Source organism: Rhinolophus ferrumequinum, chromosome 13 (genome assembly GCF_004115265.2).
Source record: "Rhinolophus ferrumequinum isolate MPI-CBG mRhiFer1 chromosome 13, mRhiFer1_v1.p, whole genome shotgun sequence".
Taxonomy (NCBI): Eukaryota; Metazoa; Chordata; class Mammalia; order Chiroptera; family Rhinolophidae; genus Rhinolophus; species Rhinolophus ferrumequinum.
The window spans coordinates 20,422,496-20,442,425 of NC_046296.1; the positions used below are offsets into that span (position 1 = coordinate 20,422,496).

At 45.8% G+C, this 19,930-nt stretch overlaps 1 protein-coding gene across 4 annotated transcripts in view; it reads left to right on the forward strand.

Annotated features, from left to right (window-relative positions):
• The window catches only part of ADD2 (adducin 2), a 94,882-nt gene that overhangs the window by 51,131 nt on the left and 23,821 nt on the right, over positions 1-19,930 (forward strand). For all 4 annotated transcript variants that reach the window (XM_033125460.1, XM_033125461.1, XM_033125462.1 and 1 more), the window contains 7 exons: positions 1,141-1,357; positions 3,108-3,246; positions 10,436-10,587; positions 11,017-11,097; positions 12,565-12,714; positions 14,131-14,274; positions 16,195-16,293. In XM_033125460.1, the coding sequence (XP_032981351.1) occupies positions 1,175-1,357; positions 3,108-3,246; positions 10,436-10,587; positions 11,017-11,097; positions 12,565-12,714; positions 14,131-14,274; positions 16,195-16,293 (948 nt within the window). In that variant the 5' untranslated portion in view covers positions 1,141-1,174. The remainder of the gene's footprint in view (positions 1-1,140; positions 1,358-3,107; positions 3,247-10,435; positions 10,588-11,016; positions 11,098-12,564; positions 12,715-14,130; positions 14,275-16,194; positions 16,294-19,930) is intronic.

Genomic DNA, 19,930 nt, shown 5'->3' on the forward strand with positions numbered 1-19,930 from the left:
TGATCTCATGGAATGCTTTTTTGTTAGTATCTCCCTACTCGTGTTCAAAAGCTAGGTTTTATTCAATCAAGACACTTGCCTTCCTTCCCTGAGAAGGGGATCTGCCAACAAGGAGAAGACTAAAGCTTTGTAAGGTCCCCCGCCACCCAGGTGATGAAGGGGTATAACTCAGATTTGAGGGCCTAGCAGTGCTGACACAGAGGGAGACTGGTGTGGCCAAAGCCCCATAGCTGGGGAGCAGAGGCTGGAACTGCAGCCTGCTTCTTCAGATGTGCTCCGATACGGCCATAGACGACATTCCTTCCTTCATCATTCAGGCATTTAAAAAAGCATGCCTGAGTAGAAAAAATATATCCTTTTCCCCACCCAACTTTCCAAATGCTGCCCTAGTCCTCACTCCAGGGATCAGGTCTAGATGGACTCTGGGCAGCCTGGTAAGCTGGTGCCCTTCAAACAGTGTTTATCATTTGGCTATTTCTCAATACTTACTTAGTTTGTTTTTGGAGAAACTAATTTTCCATTAATGAAAACTGCACACCTCTTTTAAACTTGGAATAAGAATCTGATTCTGCATGGAGACACGTTTTATAGAACAGATTCACCAATAATTCTTTTCCAGAGGCCAGAGCAAAGTTAAAGTTGTGCAGAAAAGCATTGTGCAGAGCGTTTCCCATGTTTTAGTACTTCCCGATCTCTCTTCCCTTTTCTTTTGTGAATTTCCCACCAAATTTTTTCAAGAGGCTTCTTAGAGGCTTTTTACATTTTAGGTGAAGTACTAATTCCCCATGAATACTTTACACTGCGAAGATATGCATCACAGAAATGCTCAAAAAGGTCTGCAGGTCATGCTTGCACTGGGGGAACTGTTGACTTCAACCAGAGGATGGCCTTTTAAGCCCGGATGGTCAGGGAAGGGTGGTGGACCCCTGAGCCTGGGACCTATTTTCATTTAGTACAATGGTCCATTGGCGCCCCCTGTAGACCGGCAGCTGCCAGCGCTCCGCCCTGGAATCCGCGGCTTCTTTTTACACCCTCCTGGGAATAGCCACAATCCCACTGTGAATTCAGTCCCTCTGCTTAGGACACGTGTACCCCACCTGGGAGCACCAAGCTGTCTGCCCCCACTTCTCTTCTCTGCAGGGTTCCAGGAGTGGATTGTAACCCCCTCAGGACAATGAGTGAGGAGACTGTCCCCGAAGCCGCCTCCCCACCACCCACGCAGAGGCAACAGTACTTCGACCGCTTCTCTGAGGACGACCCTGAGTACCTGCGTCTCCGCCACCGTGCGGCGGACCTGCGGCAGGACTTCCAGCTGATGGAGCAGAAGAAGCGCGTCACCATGATCCTGCAGAGCCCTGTGAGTGGGGTCTGACCCAGACCGGGCGGGGCGCGCGGGGACGAGCTGAAGAGGGGGCGGCGCTGACTCATCTGGGTGAACAGGAAAGATAACTACTCTTCCACTTGGTCCCCGCAATCTTAAGCCCTCGGAGCAAGAGGGGGGTAACGTGGGAGTTTGCTTCTGTCTCTAGTCACTGGTGGATGGCAAAACCTGGTTTATGTGCAGGCGATTTTCTCGGTGGTGGGGGGAGGTGGGTCAAGAGACAGGAGCCCCACCTCAGTTTCCTGTGCCCCTTCTGAGCCTCAGTTCCCGTCTTCCCTCCTCAGCAAAAAGCTGTCACAACGAACAAATTCGTGTAAAGCAGAGGCCAGCAGGGGGCGCCACGTGGAAGTTTTGGGGCTCCCCTTTCTGAACACCACACAGAGCTCACTGTTGGGGCAATAAGATTGACATGCGTGAGGCAGCGGTGAGCAGGGCCTGGAAATCCCAGGAGGCAGGAGGAGAGGAGGGTTCGGGGGGCTACGGGCCAGGGGCCAGGGAAAGGAGGACAAGTCAGGATCACCCCACCAAGGCTCGGGCCTTGAGGTTAGTTGGTGCCTGCCTGCCATGGACGCAGAGCTCAGCCTTGAGGCAAGCGGTGCATTTAGCAGGACAGAGTGGGTCTAATGGGCCACTGGCGTAGAAGTGTGGGGCAGGCCCTCGGGCGGGGAGGGAGGAGGAGCAGTGTGGATAGAGGCAATGGGAGTTTGAGGGCGGTAGAGCTGCGGGCTCCTCGGGAAGCAGTGCCTAATTCCAAGGGCCGGGAAGCCCCGGGATGGAGCTGGCATCTCCAGGTGCTTGCCAGAATGGGCTCTGCCTCAGTTCCCACACTGGGGAGCCAGGGCATTACATGGGCCATGTGTGACCGTGGCTGAGGGCACACGGCGAATGCTCAGGCCTCGCAGAGGAGCAGCGAGGGAGGGGCCTGAGGTCTTCGTGACAGACAATGTTGGGGAGCCTGAAGGAATATGGCAGGTGCTAAGAGCATTGGGGTGATAGAAAAACCCCAGAGTATGACTAGAAGGGATGGCAGGTGTGGTAGGAGAATTGGCTGACCTAAGTTTCTGGGCCTGAAAGGATGGGAGTCTCTCCTCAGGCAGGAGATGAGAATGGGAGGAACTCAGGCTGCGTCTGTATTTTTAGAGATTCACCAATAACACCTGAGTAGCTTTCTACATATTTCCTCCTGAGTGTTCCCCACTGCCACATGCTGGGCAGCCATGCTTTATTTGTAGCCGGACGGTCTGAAACGCCAGGCTTAGAGGCTTAGAGGACATGAGAAGTGGAGGTGACTTCAGAGGTCATCAAATCTTTCTGAAACTGAGGAAACTGAAGCTCAGAAGAGCCATAGGCATGGCTACTGGACAGGGAATATGGCGCACTTTTTTCATTCAGTTCTGCCTTTGAAAATGTCTCAATTACTAAAATGAAGTCCTGCCAAGTCTGATGGGGGAAGGGGTCTTGCCTATCACTTAGACACAGTAGGGACCTGGAATCTGGACTGCTTCCCATAGGGCGAAGGGAACAGCATCCATTCCCAGCGTCTCCTTGGTGCTCCCCAAACTGCTGGAGCAACATCTCAGTGGAATTGCCCAATGTCCGCTGGGGCCCAGGGATCCCCAGTCTGGCCCCAGCCTCGCTGACCCACGGGCAGGGTGGGCATGTGGAAGAGGGGCCTCGGTCTCTGGCATGAGATGCACTGGGGGGACCAGCACCTTGGGGACTTCAGTCTTTTAGGGAAGAGCTGGAAGGCCTCATCCAGGAGCAGATGAAGAAGGGGAACAACTCCTCCAACATCTGGGCCCTGCGGCAGATCGCGGACTTCATGGCCAGCACCTCCCACGCAGTCTTCCCAACATCTTCCATGAGTACGTGGGGAGCTGGGGAGCTGCCAGGAGCAGAGGGTGGGGGGAAGTGGGGTGGGCAAGAGAGGAAGGAGCAGCAAGAAGCAGCTCGGTTGCCAGGCTACGGGATGAGTGCTGCAGTTGCATTAGCAGACCTGGGGGAGCTGAGCAACAGCCAGAGAGGTACCTGCTTAAAACTGCTTCTGATGCGGCTGCGATTTAAAGACCCACAGGAGAATTATCCCTGATGCCCGGAAATAGGAAGGGGGCGGTGGTGGTGACTCAAGGGAGAACTTGGTTCTGGTTCTGCTGGGGGTGGGGAAAGGATAACACCATGTCACTGCTCTGAGAGGCAGGGCAGCCCATATAGGCTCCCCCCCCCCCCCCGCCCACCCCATCCCCACCTCATCAGTGGAGTAGCAGGAAGGGAAGAGCTTTGCAACTCAACGTTCCTTACGTGGCCTCTGCTTGAAGGCCCAGGTGTGGAGAGTGGAGAGTGAGGATTCTGCTCCCTGATAACTCTAGCTATGGGTATAGAAGCAAAGAATTTCCTCATGTTAGTGGTGTCCCCTGACTCAGGCTATTCTTCCCTCAATCCGCTGGAGCCACTCCCTTGGAGATGGAGTGGGGAGATGGGAAGAGGCTATTGAAACCAGTGTCTCCAGGCCTCACCGGACAGGCCAACCTGACTCTACAGATCAGGGCCAAGAGCAGCCAGGGCTGGGCACGAACCCATCTTCCTGGGCTCTGAAGCTCTGCCCACAACCTTTAAGAAACACACATCAAAAAATATTTCTCAACAAGATGAATACAAGATTATGGTGGGAAATCAGGAAAATATTCAGGAAAGGGAAATTATTATGGTGTGTTCTTACAGCCAAGAAATGCTATTATCAATATTTTGATACCTTTCCAGCCCTTTTCTCTTTATATAGATTATGCAAACAAAAATGAAGTCACATTATCTATACACATTTAAGAGCCTTAACATGTCTTGACTAATTTTTCACATAATGAAAATAGGTTCTATAATATAATTTTGGGTGGATGTATGCTATTCTATGGCATAGCTGAATATGCCATAGTTTCATCAATGTCCTAGTTTTGGACTTTTACGTTGTTTCTACTTTTTGCTATTATGAACAACAATGCAATAAACATTCTTGTACATAAATCTGTGATTATGTCCATGACTATTTTAAGATAAATCACTAGAAGTAGAATTGCTAGATTGAAGTAATGCATGTTTTATAGACTTTAATGCATAATGTCAAATTACCCTGGAGAAAGATGGAACCAACTTATATTCCCACCAGCCACATACTAGAGTGCCCATTTCCTCCACCCTGATCCACAGTATGTGTTATCATTTGTTTCACCCTCATGATTTGAAAGGCAATAAAAAGTACTTTTTTTGTGTTTTAATGTGCAGTTACTAATGAGGTTGGATGTATTTTCATATACATGTTGGACATGATTTTATTTCTGTAGTAAATTGCCTATCATGTCCTTTGATTTTCAAATCTTTATAAGGTAAGACTATGTCCCTATTATCTGTCAAATATATTGCAGTTTTCCCCAGTGTCTTGTTTGCCTTTTAATTTTATTCATTATGTTTTTGTCTTGTAGAACTCTTTACTTTCCACATAGTTGAATCCATTGTTATTTTTCTTGTGTTCTGCTTTTGATTGCATGTTTAGAAGCACTTTCCTCATGGTTTATCATCTGAAAATATTCATTTGCCAAATTTTCTCAACAAGTTTATTCTTTAAAATAACTTTAGAAGTATTTTATCAAGTGTCCCCATCTACCTCAAAAAATTCCTTTTTGGATTTTCATTGAGATTACATTAAATGGATAGATTGATTTGGTGGAGAATTTATAAATTTACAATTTTATATTAGAATGTAAGTTACATGGGGAAAGAGTATTTGTATGTTTTGTTCCCTGCTACATCCTGGACTTAGGATATAGTGTACTGGACTTAGGAAAATGTCTGGCACATAGTAGGTTCATTCATTTGCATGAATGAATTTTAAATCTTTTCAGAAATAATGTAGTTCTATTTAATTCTTCTTTAATGTCCATCAGAAAAGTTTAGGAGTTATTTTTGTATAGTCCCAACTAATTTCTTGTTATGTTTATCCTGGAAATTTTATGTAATTTTGTTATTTTAAATGATTCTTTCTGTATTCAATTTTCTTTCTGGTTTTTGCTGTCATCTGGGAAAATCATTGGATATATATGTTTAAACTAGCCTCTTATCAAACTCTTAAATTCTAATATCTTCTCAGTTAATTCTTTTGGTGTTGTATATAGAAAAATCACATAATCTGCATATAATAGTTGTTTTTGCATCCTTCATTCCAACATTTACTCTTTGGTTTATTTTTCCAGTTTTCTCATTGCATTTGTGAGAACTCTCAGAACAATGTTTAATAATAGATTAGAGAGTAATCATCCTGGTCTTGTTTCTGACTTTAATGGAAATTCTTTTACCACAAGAGTTTGAGATAGTTATTCTTTATCATGTTGAGGAAATACCTTTTTATTTTAGTTCGATATGGGTTTTTCTCAGCAATGGATGTTGAATTTTATGAAATGCATTTTGGGCATTTATTGATTTTTTCCCTTGAACTATTGATGTGATAAGTTATATTAATAGATTTCTGAATATTGAATTCTTTTTTTCATTCCCGAAATAAATCATTTCTGGTCTTGATACATTCCTTTAAGAATACGCTTCTGGATTTGATTAGCTAGACTTTTATGAAGGATTTTTGGATCCATATTCACACATGAGATTGGTCAGCAGTTAGTTAACTTTTCTGGCAATCTTTATTTCCTTTGCCCTAATGGAGTTTAATTATTTAAACTCCATAGGAAGTGTTTTTTGAAGATTTATTATTCACTTGTAAAACCATCTAGATCTGGGATATTTCTGATAAACATTTTTTTCTCAGTTTCTTCTGAGATTTAAAAAAAATATATTTAGCTTGTTCCTGAGCAAATTTTGGCCATATATTTTGTGTAAAACAATCCATTTTGTGGAGCTTTTCAAAATTATTAAAGAGATTTACAATATTATTTAATCATTTAAACTTTCTGCTATGAATAAGATGACCTCCGGTTCCTATTCCTGGTGCTGTGTTTTCCCACTTTCTCTTTATCGGCCAATTCAGATGTTGGTTTATTCATAGATCTTCCCACATAAGCCACTTCTTGGATTTATATATTGGTTCTACTAATTTTCTTATTCCCAACTTATTGCTTTTGTTTTTATATTCATTAATTCTTTTCCATACTTTTCCATAATTTTTCTTTTTTGCTGTTGTTTATATTTTTTTCTGGAGAAGACTAAAATGGATGATGTCTTTTCATATTTAATTCAATAATAAAGACATTTAAACCTATGAATTCTTTTTGGTCTAAGTTTGGTCTTATCTCATGAATTTTGACCTAGTATTTCCTTTATTGCTAATTTCTAGATAGGAGGTCACTATTTTGATTTTATTTTTATTCTAAGAGCTATATGGGAGTGTATTTTCTCATTTTCAAAGGGTTGAGTTTGTCTTCTTTTAAAGATTTGTTGGTAATGTTTAATTCTATTACATATGTTTAGAAAATGTGACCTATTTAGTGTCTATGTTCGGGACTTATTGACCTCTTCTTTGTGGCCTCGTAGTGTCATTTAAAAGTGATATATGGGTATAGACTCTAGGTCTAGGGCATAGTATTTAATTTATATCTTCACTTATTGTTTCTGATTTTGTCAAAAGTTGAGTCGTGTTGTCTTCTACTGTATTTGACCTCTGTTCATTTCTCCTTGCATTTCCGATAGCTTTTGCTTTGTATATCTTGGTGAGATGTCATTCAGAGCATAAGTGTTCTTTTTTGCTATACCTTGAATCCATATAAAATGACCTGCAAAACGGCTCTCTTTATCCAAAAGAATATTGTTTTCCTTGACTTCTACTTTGATAATAATATTATGAACTCTGTTTAATTTTTGTTTACAATTGCCTGGCATACTTTTGATAATTCTTTTATTTTTACCAGTTTTATAGCACTGTATTGTAGTGTTTGTTTTTTGGAAACCTCCTATAGCATTTTTGGCATCTATTCCTATATTAGAGAAATCTGAAACAAACCTATTTTTTGTTCTATTGCCGTTAACCAGACATTTTTTAGGTACTTGTGGATTTTTCTCTTTATCCTTGTATTTCAGAAATGTTGCCGGGCAGCATGTAATTGTAGGCTTTTTCTTTTTATAGAATGTCCCCCTCCACCCCAGAAGGCCGTAAATCCTTATAGTTTATATACATAGTTCTGTTTTCCAGTCCAGAAATGCTTTCTATCAGATTAATACTGATTATCTGTATGTTAGTTGTCTGGTCTTTGTCTCCCATATCTATCATATTCTCTCTCACCGTTTTCATGTCTCTGTCTGTATACTCTTCCTTTTGAAAGAGAAATCGGTCTGACCAGGATTCCCATTGCCTCAACGACCAGCATTGTCTGGAAGACAGTGGGATGACTGGAAATCTGATTAGTGCACATCCAGGGTATCTGAGTGAGGGAATGTGGAGAGGGAAAGTCAAAGTGTCGTGCATTCAAGCCCAGAGAGGTTTGTCTTGGTCCAGCTCCATTTGCCTTAGAATCTGTTGTTTTGTTTCGTTTGTTTGCAAGAGTAGGTCTTTCAGTCTTAGCTTTTGAGGGGCTTGGTGAGTTTTAATCTTTTTCTGTTTTCTGAAGTCATATGAGTAAAGAAATGGCTTAGATCTGAGTCATAAGCCTAGCTCAGCCATCCTAACTTTTGTGAGGCTGGTCAAAATAAGCATTCTTTCTATTAAGACCTTTAGAACAACGCTTGTGCACTGTTGGTAGGATTGCAAATTGGTGCAATCGCTCTGGAAAACAGTATGGAGGTTCCTCAAAAAATTTAAAATGGAACTACCTTATGACCCAGCAATTCCACTTTTGGGTATTTATCTGAAGAAATCCAAAACACTAATTCAAAAAGATATCTGCACCTTTAGGTTCACTGCAGCTTTACGATAGCCAAGATGTGGAAGCAACCTGGTGCCCATCAATAGGTGATTGGATAAAAAAGATATGGTACATACAATGGAATATTACTCAGCCATTAGAAAGAGTAAAATCTTACCATTTTTGACAACATGGGTGGACCTAGAGGGTATTGTGCTAAGTGAATTAAGTTAGACTGAGAAAGACAAATACCATACGATCTCACTTATATGTGGAATCTAAAGAACAAAATAAATGAACAAATAAACAGAACTAGACTCATGGATAAAGAGAATAAACTGATGGTTTCCAGATGGGAGAGGTGTTGGGGTGAAAATGCTGAAGGTGTTAAGAAGTACAAATTGGCAGTTACAAAATAGTCAAGTAGATGTAAAGTTCAGCATAGAGAATATAGTCAATAATATTGTAGTAACTTTGCATAGTGCCAGGTGGGTACTAGACTGATTGCGGGATCACTTCATAACCTATATAAATGTCTAACCACTATGCCGTACACCTGAAACTAAAATAAAAAATATTGAATGTCAACTGTAATTGAAAAATTAAAAAAAAAAAAAAAAGACCTTGAGAGCAGAGGATGGAGACTCCTATGGAACCCTTGGTTCTTTTCTCCTGCCCTCAGGCCTGTGGGTGGAGTAATACTCACAGAGTCAGGGAGGGGAACTCTGCTACAGGACCCAGAGGATGTGATGGGGCATTTTCAGACCTATTCTGGCCTCCTGGTCATCACTGGGACTCTACAGTTATTTGTAAGAGAAGGATTCAAAGAACTCTGGTTCTGAAGACCCAACAACAGCCCACCTGCCTGGCTTTGCCTGGGGCCTTGTGGTTTTGATAAGACTCCCTTCTTGCTACCTGGGGTGAAACAAAGAGGTAATTTCTCATCTGGGGGAAGCACAGAGAGGAGGAAGGATCCCACACTGATCCATTTGAATTAGAAACTGTTGATTTTGGAGTTTCCTTGTTGCTTTTCTTGCCACTTGAGCTGGGTCAACTATGTTTACTGGACACATGCCCCAGAGGTGTGCCATTCTGGTGGGCACAGGCCCTTTGGGTGCATTTCCCTGACATGGGGTGTTCGAGGCTTGATCTGCTTGCTTTGTGTAGGGCCAACAGCACCCAGCCCACCCTCACATTCACAGACCATCTTATTATTTCAACTAATGGCAAAGCTGGTCCAGGGCATACATCACATTGTGTGGTAACAAGGTTTATAGAAATGGCGGAAGCTTCCCAAGAGTATTTTAATCCATTAAAGTTAATAACAGGACGCTGGGAGACGCAGCATCAGGAGGCTCCCAGCCAGACATCGTTTTAAGCCGGAACCCTTTCCTATTGATTCTCTTATTGGTTCCTAGACACTGACTAATCAGAGTTCTGGGGCTCAGATGCCCTCTTCTGCCTTCCTGAGGTTTGCAGGCAGCAGTTATCATGGTTAATGGGACAGACAGGACGTCAACTCCTAGACCCTTTGGATGCCCTGAGGACAAGACTACCAAACCTCTACGTCCATTTGGAAATCCCTTCCACATTCCCCTAAATTCCCAGAAAGAAACTGTAAAGAGCCAAGGGACTCACATCCAGAAGGGAGCAAATGTAGTCTGCTTGCGGCCTGTAGCCCTTCAGCCAACCACAGCCACGGTGACTTCTGGAAGTTTATAACCTGCTAAAAAAATTGAGGAATTTACTTCTAAGCTGACTTGGCATTCTATTTGCCCTGTTTTCAAATCTGAGAAAAATGACATGGTATAGTTAAAACAATATAATTGCAGTTCTAAGGATTAGTAACTTCTTCATAAAAACTGATGAACTATACCCATATTTCCACTCGAAAAGAAACTTATTTTTATTCTTGCTTTTATTGAATGTCCACCTTTAGGATTTATGGCAAGCCTGGCCTTTTGAGAACCCTTCATTCCATTGCCTTGAGTCTTGCCATGATTTTTAACCAAAAGCAATGCTATTCTTACCCAAATAAGCAGGACTTTATTGGGCACAACTATCCATCTGTGGATTTTCTCTCCTTGGATAAAAATCAGAGAGTGTTGAATTCCCTGCCTGTGAAAGTCTCTCATGCAGTTGTAATGCTAGGCCAAGGATGTGGGGAGCAGGCAGGAGCCCCTGACACTAAGAGCTGTGCTGTCCCCACCCTGTCCCCTTGCAGACTTCTCCATGATGACGCCCATCAATGACCTTCACACAGCTGACTCCTTGAACCTGGCCAAGGGGGAGCGGCTAATGCGGTGCAAGATGAGCAGTGTGTACCGACTGCTGGACCTTTACGGCTGGGCCCAGCTGAGCGACACCTATGTCACGGTGAGGAGAGCGTCTGGGAGTAGGGTGGGGCACTCACTCTGTGTGGCCCCCACAAAACCCAAAGGGAGAACTCCTGACTGTTGGCATGGCCATGAGACTGCTGGTGCCCTTTGGCCAAAATGCACTGTGCCCTTCCAAGGTTTATAACTACTGTGATCACCTGCCCAGTGGACACTTCTCTGGATGAGGATCAGGGAACTCCTGGATCCTACCTCTAGGGCCACCCTTGACCATCGAGTTATTCCTCTTGTAGCTCCATTTCCCCAGTTCCAAATAAAAGCCAAGTCCTCTTCATTGCTCTTGGGTTAGGATGCGGGGAGATAAGAATTCTTGAGAGGAAGATTTGGGCGCAATGGATTCAGGGGAAGTGGAGATTCAAGGAAAGATCTCTTCCCTTCTTGCCACTGAGAACATGTGTCTTTCCTCCAGCTGAGAGTCAGCAAGGAGCAGGATCACTTCCTGATTAGCCCTAAGGGAGTTTCTTGCAGCGAAGTCACTGCATCTAGTCTGGTGAGTACAGTCCAGCATCTCACTACCCATTCCCTATTGAAATGACAGCACCCCCTCTGCTCATACAATGATAGATCAGCTCCAGATTGTCCACTGCTGTCGTGTCTCTTGTGGAGCTCCCAATCTGGTGAGGCAGAAAATACACGTGGGCACCAAAACACAGAGTCCCCAGAGCATGATGTGACCACAAAACCCCATGTGAGGTGCAGTAGGAGGGAGGAGGGAGAGGAGATGGGCCTGGTCCTCTGAGTCTGGGATTTACCACAAAGGCTGGGAGTGGGAAGGCCTTTCTGAATGGGGAATACATTAGATGAAAGCCAGTGCTTTGTCCTAAAGCAATGCAAGACTTGTCTCGTGCTGGTGCCATTAGAAACAGCTTCTGGGACTGCTTTTAGTCCTCTTGCACCTCTTAGGTGTGGTCAGGAGAAAATTCCAGAAGTTGGTTGCAATCGAGGAAGATGTCTAGGTGGAGGAGGAAAGACAGTAGGAAGGGCTGTCTTAGAAGCAGAAGAGGCCCAATGTTCCTTAGATTTGTGGGTTGCAGCTGTTGTGCCATGAGTCTGGGAGAGGAGGCTACCACCTCGGGGCCTCTGCCAGGCTTGAGACACATATGTTGAGTCCAGGTGCTCAGAAAAAACGGGCTGACAAAGCCACAGAACATCAGGGCAGGGCAGGGCTGTTAAGGCCACATTACAGGCAGGAGAAGGTACTGGTGCCCAGCGAGGGTACATAACTTGCACAGGGCCACCCAAGGAGATCGTGGCAGAGTCAGGCTGGGACCACAGACACGAGGACTGCACAGGATCTGTCTCTAAGGCATTCATGTTGGGTGGGGGAGCAGGGGAGGCAATCAGTGATTAAACTCAAACCGAAGAGTGCTCTGATAGAGATGAAGGAAGCTTGGGGAGCCTAGGGCATGGGCACGGAACTCAGGAGGAGGTGGAGGGAGCAAAGGAGGAGCTCCTAGATTGGAATGGTGATGAAAGAGTGGAATCCTCAGGAGCCCACAGGATAAACAGACTCAGACCAGGGCAGCAGGGAAAGACTGGGCAGAGGTAACCAGGGGTTGGCCACTTTGAAGTCATGTTCATTCTGTAAAAATTCACTTAAAATATAATTTTGTAAGAGGGGATTTGTTGAACATCTTACTGATGCTTCTGCTTAAACAAATGGCGTCAATAACATCCCTTCCCCACACGAGTCTCTCCCTTTCTTTGTACCATCTCGTCTGCCTGGGCCTTCTGGAGTGAGGGTGATGGGCAATGTGTGGAACTGCCCTGTGTACTGCTTTCAGGATATCATGGTGCTACAATTCGAAGGGCCAAAGCTATCATGATATTTAGAAACTAAAATCTAGCTTCTTGTTAATAAGTTATGCTAACGACCAGCTGCAGGGAGAGCTCACCCTGGGCTCCAGGGGGCATGTTCGATAAGAGGGTCGTAAGTCTGTTTTCTTCCCTGACCCAGATCAAGGTGAACATCCTAGGAGAGGTGGTAGAAAAGGGCAGCAGCTGCTTCCCAGTGGACACCACAGGCTTCTGTCTGCACTCGGCCATCTACGCAGCCAGACCCGACGTGCGCTGTGTCATCCACCTGCACACCCCGGCCACAGCAGCGGTGAGTGTCAGCTCTTCCGCCAGCATTTGACTCCCTGAGGCCAGCAGCAGACCCATGCTACCCTCTTCTCTGAGAGTCTCCCTGAGGAAAGACATAAGACTCCCAAGCTAGTGGCAATCTCATCATTTAAACAGTTCTGGAAAGATTTCCTAGAACTCATACCAAAGTGAAGAGAAGGAACACCCAAAGTAGGGCCCATAATCCTCTCCGTTTTTCTAACTATGGAAGTCTTGGTTTGGGGAGACAAGGTAAAGATGTGCAGTGTCCACCCAATTGCACCCCCCACCCTGCCACATACACCACCTGGCATCACTGACCCACACGACAGCACCTCTTGAGTTTCTCTAGTCAGGTCAGTTGTATTGGATCGAAGGCTGGTACCTTCTCCCCCGGCCCCCAACCCAGGCTCTGGTGGGAGAGATCTTGATAGAAGAGGTTGGGAACCTGGACTTGCCCACTTTTCATAGCTCAGGGTGGGCTGAGAGCTGGGGACAGGAACAAGGAAAACTGGGAGACAGAAGAAGGAAGCCTCCCCCTCTTCAAAGAGCAGAATGTCCCCTCAGGGTCTCTGGTGACTTCTCCTTGTATGCCTAAGACAGTGCAATGTCACTTAGAAAGACAGTGGACAACCGGTTCTGGTTGTCTCAACCTTTACCCCATCTTGCCGACTCTCCAGGCCACGCACCTATAGGGGCAGAGCAGACTTGTCACTGGCCTGTGGTTTTCTCAGTGAAGCACACTGGTTATGAGCACACACTCAGACCTTCCAGAATTTGGACCAAGACTGGATGATATATTTGTGCCAAGTGTGCAGAGCCTGGACTTACTCACAGGGCAAAATGAGGGAAGGCTCTCCTAAACCTTTCCACACTTCTTGATTATAATAAAAGGCAGGGCATGGTGTGTAGGGTTTCCAGCAGGGTTCTAACCGCATTCTGTGGCACTCTTATTGCCCTGTTACTAATAAAATGGGGCTTCACAATGGGCCTCCCTGTTAGTGAGAAGTTGTGGATGTTTCTGCACTGACCTCAAGGCTGAGGGTCTCCATCAACCCACCCTAGGGGACCTTGGACCCTGATTCACCCCAGCCTGGTTCCAAATCCACCACCCCCTGCCTCTTCCCAGAGTCCTAGGACAAAAGCAAAGCCAGGGGTAGGAAGCAGCCATAGCTTTCTCAAGTTCATTCTTTGCAGCAATTTTAAAAGGTGATATGGCTGCTGTGAAAACTGTGACGGAAAGACAGTAGAGGCAGCAGCCAGGAAGGAAGACCCGAGAGGAGAGTCAAAGGGCAGTGCATTTCTCATGTGCTTGGTTCCCACACCCATCCCCAGGCTAGAACCGGACTGTGCCACTCTGAGGAAAGGGGCGGGGCGGGGGGGAGGTGCAGGTGCTAACCATCCCATCGTCTCCCTAAAGGTGTCAGCCATGAAGTGGGGCCTCCTGCCTGTCTCTCACAACGCCCTCCTGGTGGGGGACATGGCCTATTACAACTTCAATGGTGAAATGGAGCAGGAAGCGGATCGGATCAATCTGCAGAAGTGCCTTGGACCCACCTGCAAGGTTTGGCTCACCTGTTCTGGGAAGATGCTTTGGGCTGGGACTGTCAAAGCCGCCATCACAAGTGACACGTTTACTGGATGATGTTTAGAAATTGTACATAAACAAAAAAAGTGAAACAAAATTCGATCGCACTATCCAGAGATTTTGGTACACACCCGAAATATGTTCACGTATATTTACAAAACTAGGATTATAAAATATGTTCTCCTTTTCCCCCTTAGCAACATATAGTAAACACCCTGTGTGTTATTAAATATTTTCCATACCACTATTTTAAGTTATTAAATCATATCTCATTGTATGAATGGCTGTGCTGCCATTTACCTGTACAGTCTATGGTTGGACATTGGAAGGTATTTTGTCCCTCGAATTTTCTCTTAATATTCGTATCAACAACACTGTGATGGAAATCCTTTCAGCTAAACCTTTGTGTATGCTTGAGACAATTTCCTTAGGATCAATTCTTAAGGATGCACATTTTAAAATTCTTACTTCATATTGCTAAATTGCCCTCTCCTCCCTGCTATGTTGAGTATATGAGAAGGCCGTTTGACGGCGGTCTCCCCAAACTTCAGTGTTATCACTTTTCTTTTCTAACTCAATAGAGAAAAACAAAAATCCCATCATTGTTTGGTTTACGTCTAAAGAACACAATCTTATAACAGCACATCGTTAGGGGTGATTAGCTTAGAATGGGAAGTTTCAGAGCCGAGCCTGGGTTGCTGGGCTCCTGTTCTCAACGGGCTCTCACTGCCTGAGTCATTTCCCATCTGGAAGTCCCTGTCTTTCTGCCTCTGACACAGAGGAGAAATCCCTGCCACTCTCTCCTGACATTCTCTAAGGCCTCCAGAGCAGGGCCCGCGGAGGGATGAGATGTTCACATCTATGAACTTCCATAAGAATTTGAAAGATGGGACATTTGTTTCTACAAAATCTTTTGTGGGCCAGGGTCCTCGTCTCTTTCCATTTTTCTGGCACTTGAGAGGAAAAACCTCCAACTGATTGTAGCCAGAGAGGATGTGCTGATTAGGCCTCAGCCCAGGTCTGCAGAGACAGATCTATGGCCCAGCTCCCAGATGGGCATCCACTAGTTGCAGAGAGTTCTTGAGGATAAAACCAACCAAGAGAAATTTCTGGTACCTGGACCTTGGGGAGTCATGCTCTTGATATAAATTCATTTTGGGGTTCCCCCCCTTTTATCTGCCTGGCCCTGGCTGAATCAGAAACATAACACCAATGGCGAGAACATCTAGGTTCTAGTTCCCCTTATGCCCCTAAATAGCTGGAGACTTTCAATTTCTTTAGGCTTCTATTTCCTCTACTGTAAAACCAGTGAGTTACATTGGAAGGTCACTACGGCCCCTTTCATAGAACCTTAGGATCTTAGAGCTGCCAGGGCCTCACTGAGTTTATAGAGAGGAAAACCGAGGTCCAGAGAGGTCATGTGACTTGCCATCAGGGTCTCAGGCTTCCCACTTGTTTCTGCAGAGCCACGCCTCAGAGACACACCCCTCAGGTTTTGACTCCCAGGCCAACTAACTCACAGGGGCAAGAGGTTGCTTTTGAGGTGGGACCTCCTATTGGACAGCAAATAATTTCATTTACCTTAACACAAACACCAGTGTTTCAGACTTCTAAGCTCTCCAAGGCCTAAAAACCCAGGCATTGCCCAAAGAAATCCACCAAGCTGTGTAGTCTTATTTTTAAAAAGCATCTTCTGTTTATTAGGGTGGGTACTTAGGGTTAAAATCACATGTTGGGTAACATTGGGGTGTTTGTGTAGGGAGGATGAACAAGGAGTTGGGCGGGGGAAGACTCAGGATTAGATACGGAAATTGACCTGAATGAAATGAAAATCTCTCCCCGTTAACTAATGGTTAGAAGGCTTAAAGTTTTAACTTGACATTTGCTCCTCTGCAGATCCTGGTGCTAAGAAACCATGGCGTTGTTGCCCTAGGTGACACCGTGGAGGAGGCGTTTTATAAGATCTTCCACCTGCAGGCTGCCTGTGAGATACAGGTAAGCAAGTTCCCCTGGGACGTGGCTCTGACAGAGGCCTGTGGGCCAAGGCCGTGGCCGCATTGGCTCTGATTTAGGGAGGCCTGTGAACGTAGCCACATAAAAGCCTTGACCTATTTCTCTGCCTTGGCACCGTCGCATCCATGTGAAGTTTCATACTTAGAATCTGTTCCGTAGCTTTGAAAAATGTATCGTCATTGTCTAACAACCAACACCCAACTCTTGGGGGTCAATGCCCAGAAGGGGGAGCTGCCTACGCTCCTCAATTATACAGCAGGAGAAGCCATCAGGGGGCAGAGAAGAGATTTTACCATGCTCATTTATTGTCTGGGGTATACCTGTTACATCTGGCTATACCCAATAGATACCGCACAGATAAGTTTTCTTTGTTTTCTTTTTTTTGGGGGGGCGTGGTGTGTGGCTAGTTTGCAAAAACCATGAACACGGTCAAGTCCAGAAAGAGAAGTAGAGGCCAAGGCTGGAGCACCAGGGAGCCCCCAAGGTGATGTGCAGGGAGCCCGTCATGAAGTTCTCCTAACCAGTAAGAGATGGCGTGGAGGGAGTGTCCGTGGTCATGTAACCCCCAGAGGAGTTGGTGAAGAAGCAATAGGAAAACAGACACAAATCCTGCAGCTTTCTCAGAGAACACGGTGGTGCTGGATAAGCCAAGCACTTGCTCCTTTCAGTGTGGCAAGACATCAGGGGTGGGTAGGGGGCCTTGCACAGCTGACTGGGCTCCATCCTTCCCTGCTCTGGGCTGTGTGCCTTGGGTCGGGGACTCGCTCTCCACGAATCCCCTGTTTTCTCAGCTGCACCTGTGGGGCCTGTAGAGTTCGTGGGAGGACAGGGAATTTCAGACAAGGACCGATATTGCTGATGGTATTTTGGGGGCTCAATTGACAGAAGCGGAGTCTCCCTGCTCCAGAATGAGTCAGCTCTGAGCAGGGCCCTTTTGGTGTCCGGTCTGCCCTCTCCTGACTGGTCTTGGCATAGCAGTGCCCCAGGAAGGCCTGCCTTTCTCTTGGGAGTTAGAGGAAGACGGGGATTATGCTGGAAGAATCACTAGCGGAGCCTCTACAAGTGGTACATTTATCAATGGTTTTTAAAGAAATATGTTAAGGGGAATATTGTTAAGACAGTGATGAAGAGGCATTAGAGGAAGTGATATGAGACTGCCTCCCCCTCCCCAAAAAACCCCCACAAAACCACAGAAAACAACAGCAGTAGTCAGAACAGGAGAGAGTGGAGAAGGTATAGTAGGACCAAGGTGCCACCTTTCTGATGTGGTGGCCTCCCTGCCCCCAACCAGTGACGCCGGCTTTGAGCTCTGATCCATGACTGGTGCTAACACCTGGCAGGGCCTCTGATATGCCCACTTTGCCTTCCCCACATCTGAGCTCTTAAGAGTCATCCATCTTCCTTCTGAAGAAGAGGCTCCCATGAGAAAATACTTATCTCTTTGCAAAGACAGCACAACCCTAAGAATGAGTGGAGAGAGATGCCCACGTCCCCCTCATGGTGAAATGAGTCTCTCCTGGGCTCTAGACCTTCAGGAATGGCCACTGTGCAATTTAACCAACTGGAGATGGAAGGGCAGAGCCAACAGCCCACCAGCTACTTCTCGTGGCCATACCCGCTGTCACTTTCTTTCAGTCAGGACTGGTTTGATGTGACCTTATTAAAGTGCGTCAGACAATGGAGGCAGATGATCCTCAGAAAAGCTCCAGTGGCTTCTTTCAGCTGATGGAGCAGGGAGGCTTCTAGAGGGAGAAATGAAGCTGGAATGTGTGGGAGAAAACCTGGCAAGATTAGACCAGAGGTGTGGGTGGTGTAAGGCATGGAAGATCCCAGGTACCCGCAGTCTGCAGATACTGTAGGGATTGTAGCATCCAGCGGGCTCATTTCTGGTTGCATGGCCGCATTGACGTTCTCGTTCCGGAAATTGTGGATCTAGTTTTCTCCTGCAAGCAAGCAAGTGTGACTGTGGTTCAAGACTAAGAGACTATTTTCATCTCTTGGGACAGTGTCCTCTTTGCTCCCTTCAGTTTGGGGTTCCAGGAAATTGGGTCATCCCCAGCTGAGAGAGGCAGCTCCCTGCTCCGCTTAAAGGCAGATGGGAGGAAGCTCAGGCAGTTCTCCATCTGCTACCCGTCACCATGGAAACTGATGGGGGACGAGGGAGGTGGGAGGAAGCAGCTCTTGCAAGGATGTGGGCAATTCTTTCCTCCTCCATGAGTGGCCAGTCCCAGAGGATATTGCTTCTCATCCTTTCATGGTAAAAACTCATAATTTGTGTGTCATAAACATTTATATGGCACTCTGTATGCACCAGGCGCTATTCTAAGTACTTTACAAATATTACCTTCAATAGTCCTCATGAGGTAGGTACTACTATTTTCATTTGACCGATCAGAATAACTGAGAAATCACTGCCCAAAGTCACACAACGAGTAAGTGGCAGAGCCAGGATTCCAACCCTGGCAGCCTGGAACCTGAGTCTGTGTTCTTAAATACTGCCTTGCATTGTACTGCTAATCAGGATAGCAAGAGTTTGTGGGAAAGGTTGGCTGACAGGCCAGGACCCTCCTTCAGGCAGCTGGCACATCAAGTCAGGGTTTTAGTTCCCAGGCTAAAGCCCTGCCTTGGTGAGATGGAGGTCCAGGATGAACGAGGTAAATTGATCAGCCAGGTGGAATTCACTACCACTCAGGGTCCATGTTATGGGCTCAGCCTCAGTGCTGGGACTTCAGAATTAGACAACATGACAGCAGAGGGCAGAACTAGGACCAATAGGTTTCAGTTCGCTGTAATCTATATCAACTCACTGTGACCCTTTGACATCTGGACAACACTACAGTTGGCTGCCTCCCCAATCATAGGGCCAATCACCTTCTGGGGATCTCAGACAAGGACTCTTACTGTTGGTGGGAGGATAAAATAAATGACCCCTAAGGTCTCTCTCTTTGCCAAGGTGTGGACTCATTTTTTAAGTTAAAAATGGAGCCTTCCATTGGACATGTCTTGGATGAAGAAAGCGTGGAAAATGAGTGTTCTAGTTTCCTCCTTTTCACAGGGTGATGGGGTCACCTTGGGAAGGTGGCCTGGCTGACCTCCAAGAAGTCTCTTAGGGGTCATTTGTCACATGGGTGAATTTAACACACCCCAGGGTGTGTCCCAGATCCTCATGGGACAGTAGGACTTGTTTGTCAGCAAGCTAAATTGCATCCTTTCATTTTCAGTAAAATGAAACAAAAACAAAAAACTGTCATAAAAACTAAAACATTAAAAATTTATATAATCAGAGTAGTTCCCCCATAATAAACAGGCTTGCATGAGATCATCGAATATTAATCAGAATGCTAGTGTATGGCTGCGCAGAACAAAACTCCTCACTCAGATCCCTTCTGTAGCTGAGCTTGCCCAGGAAACCAAATCATAACTAATTGCATCCGAGTGGACAAAGGGGAGTAAATGCAATGTAGTGTTAGATGAGCATGGAGTTAGAAAACAGGGAGTTAGTTAGATTGATGAACGCTTTTTAGGATCATTCTAAAATAGCCTGCTGTATACACACACCTCTCGCCCTAATACTCAAAGTCCATTGCCTACAACCGCCTGTATTGTCCCCTCCCCTGGG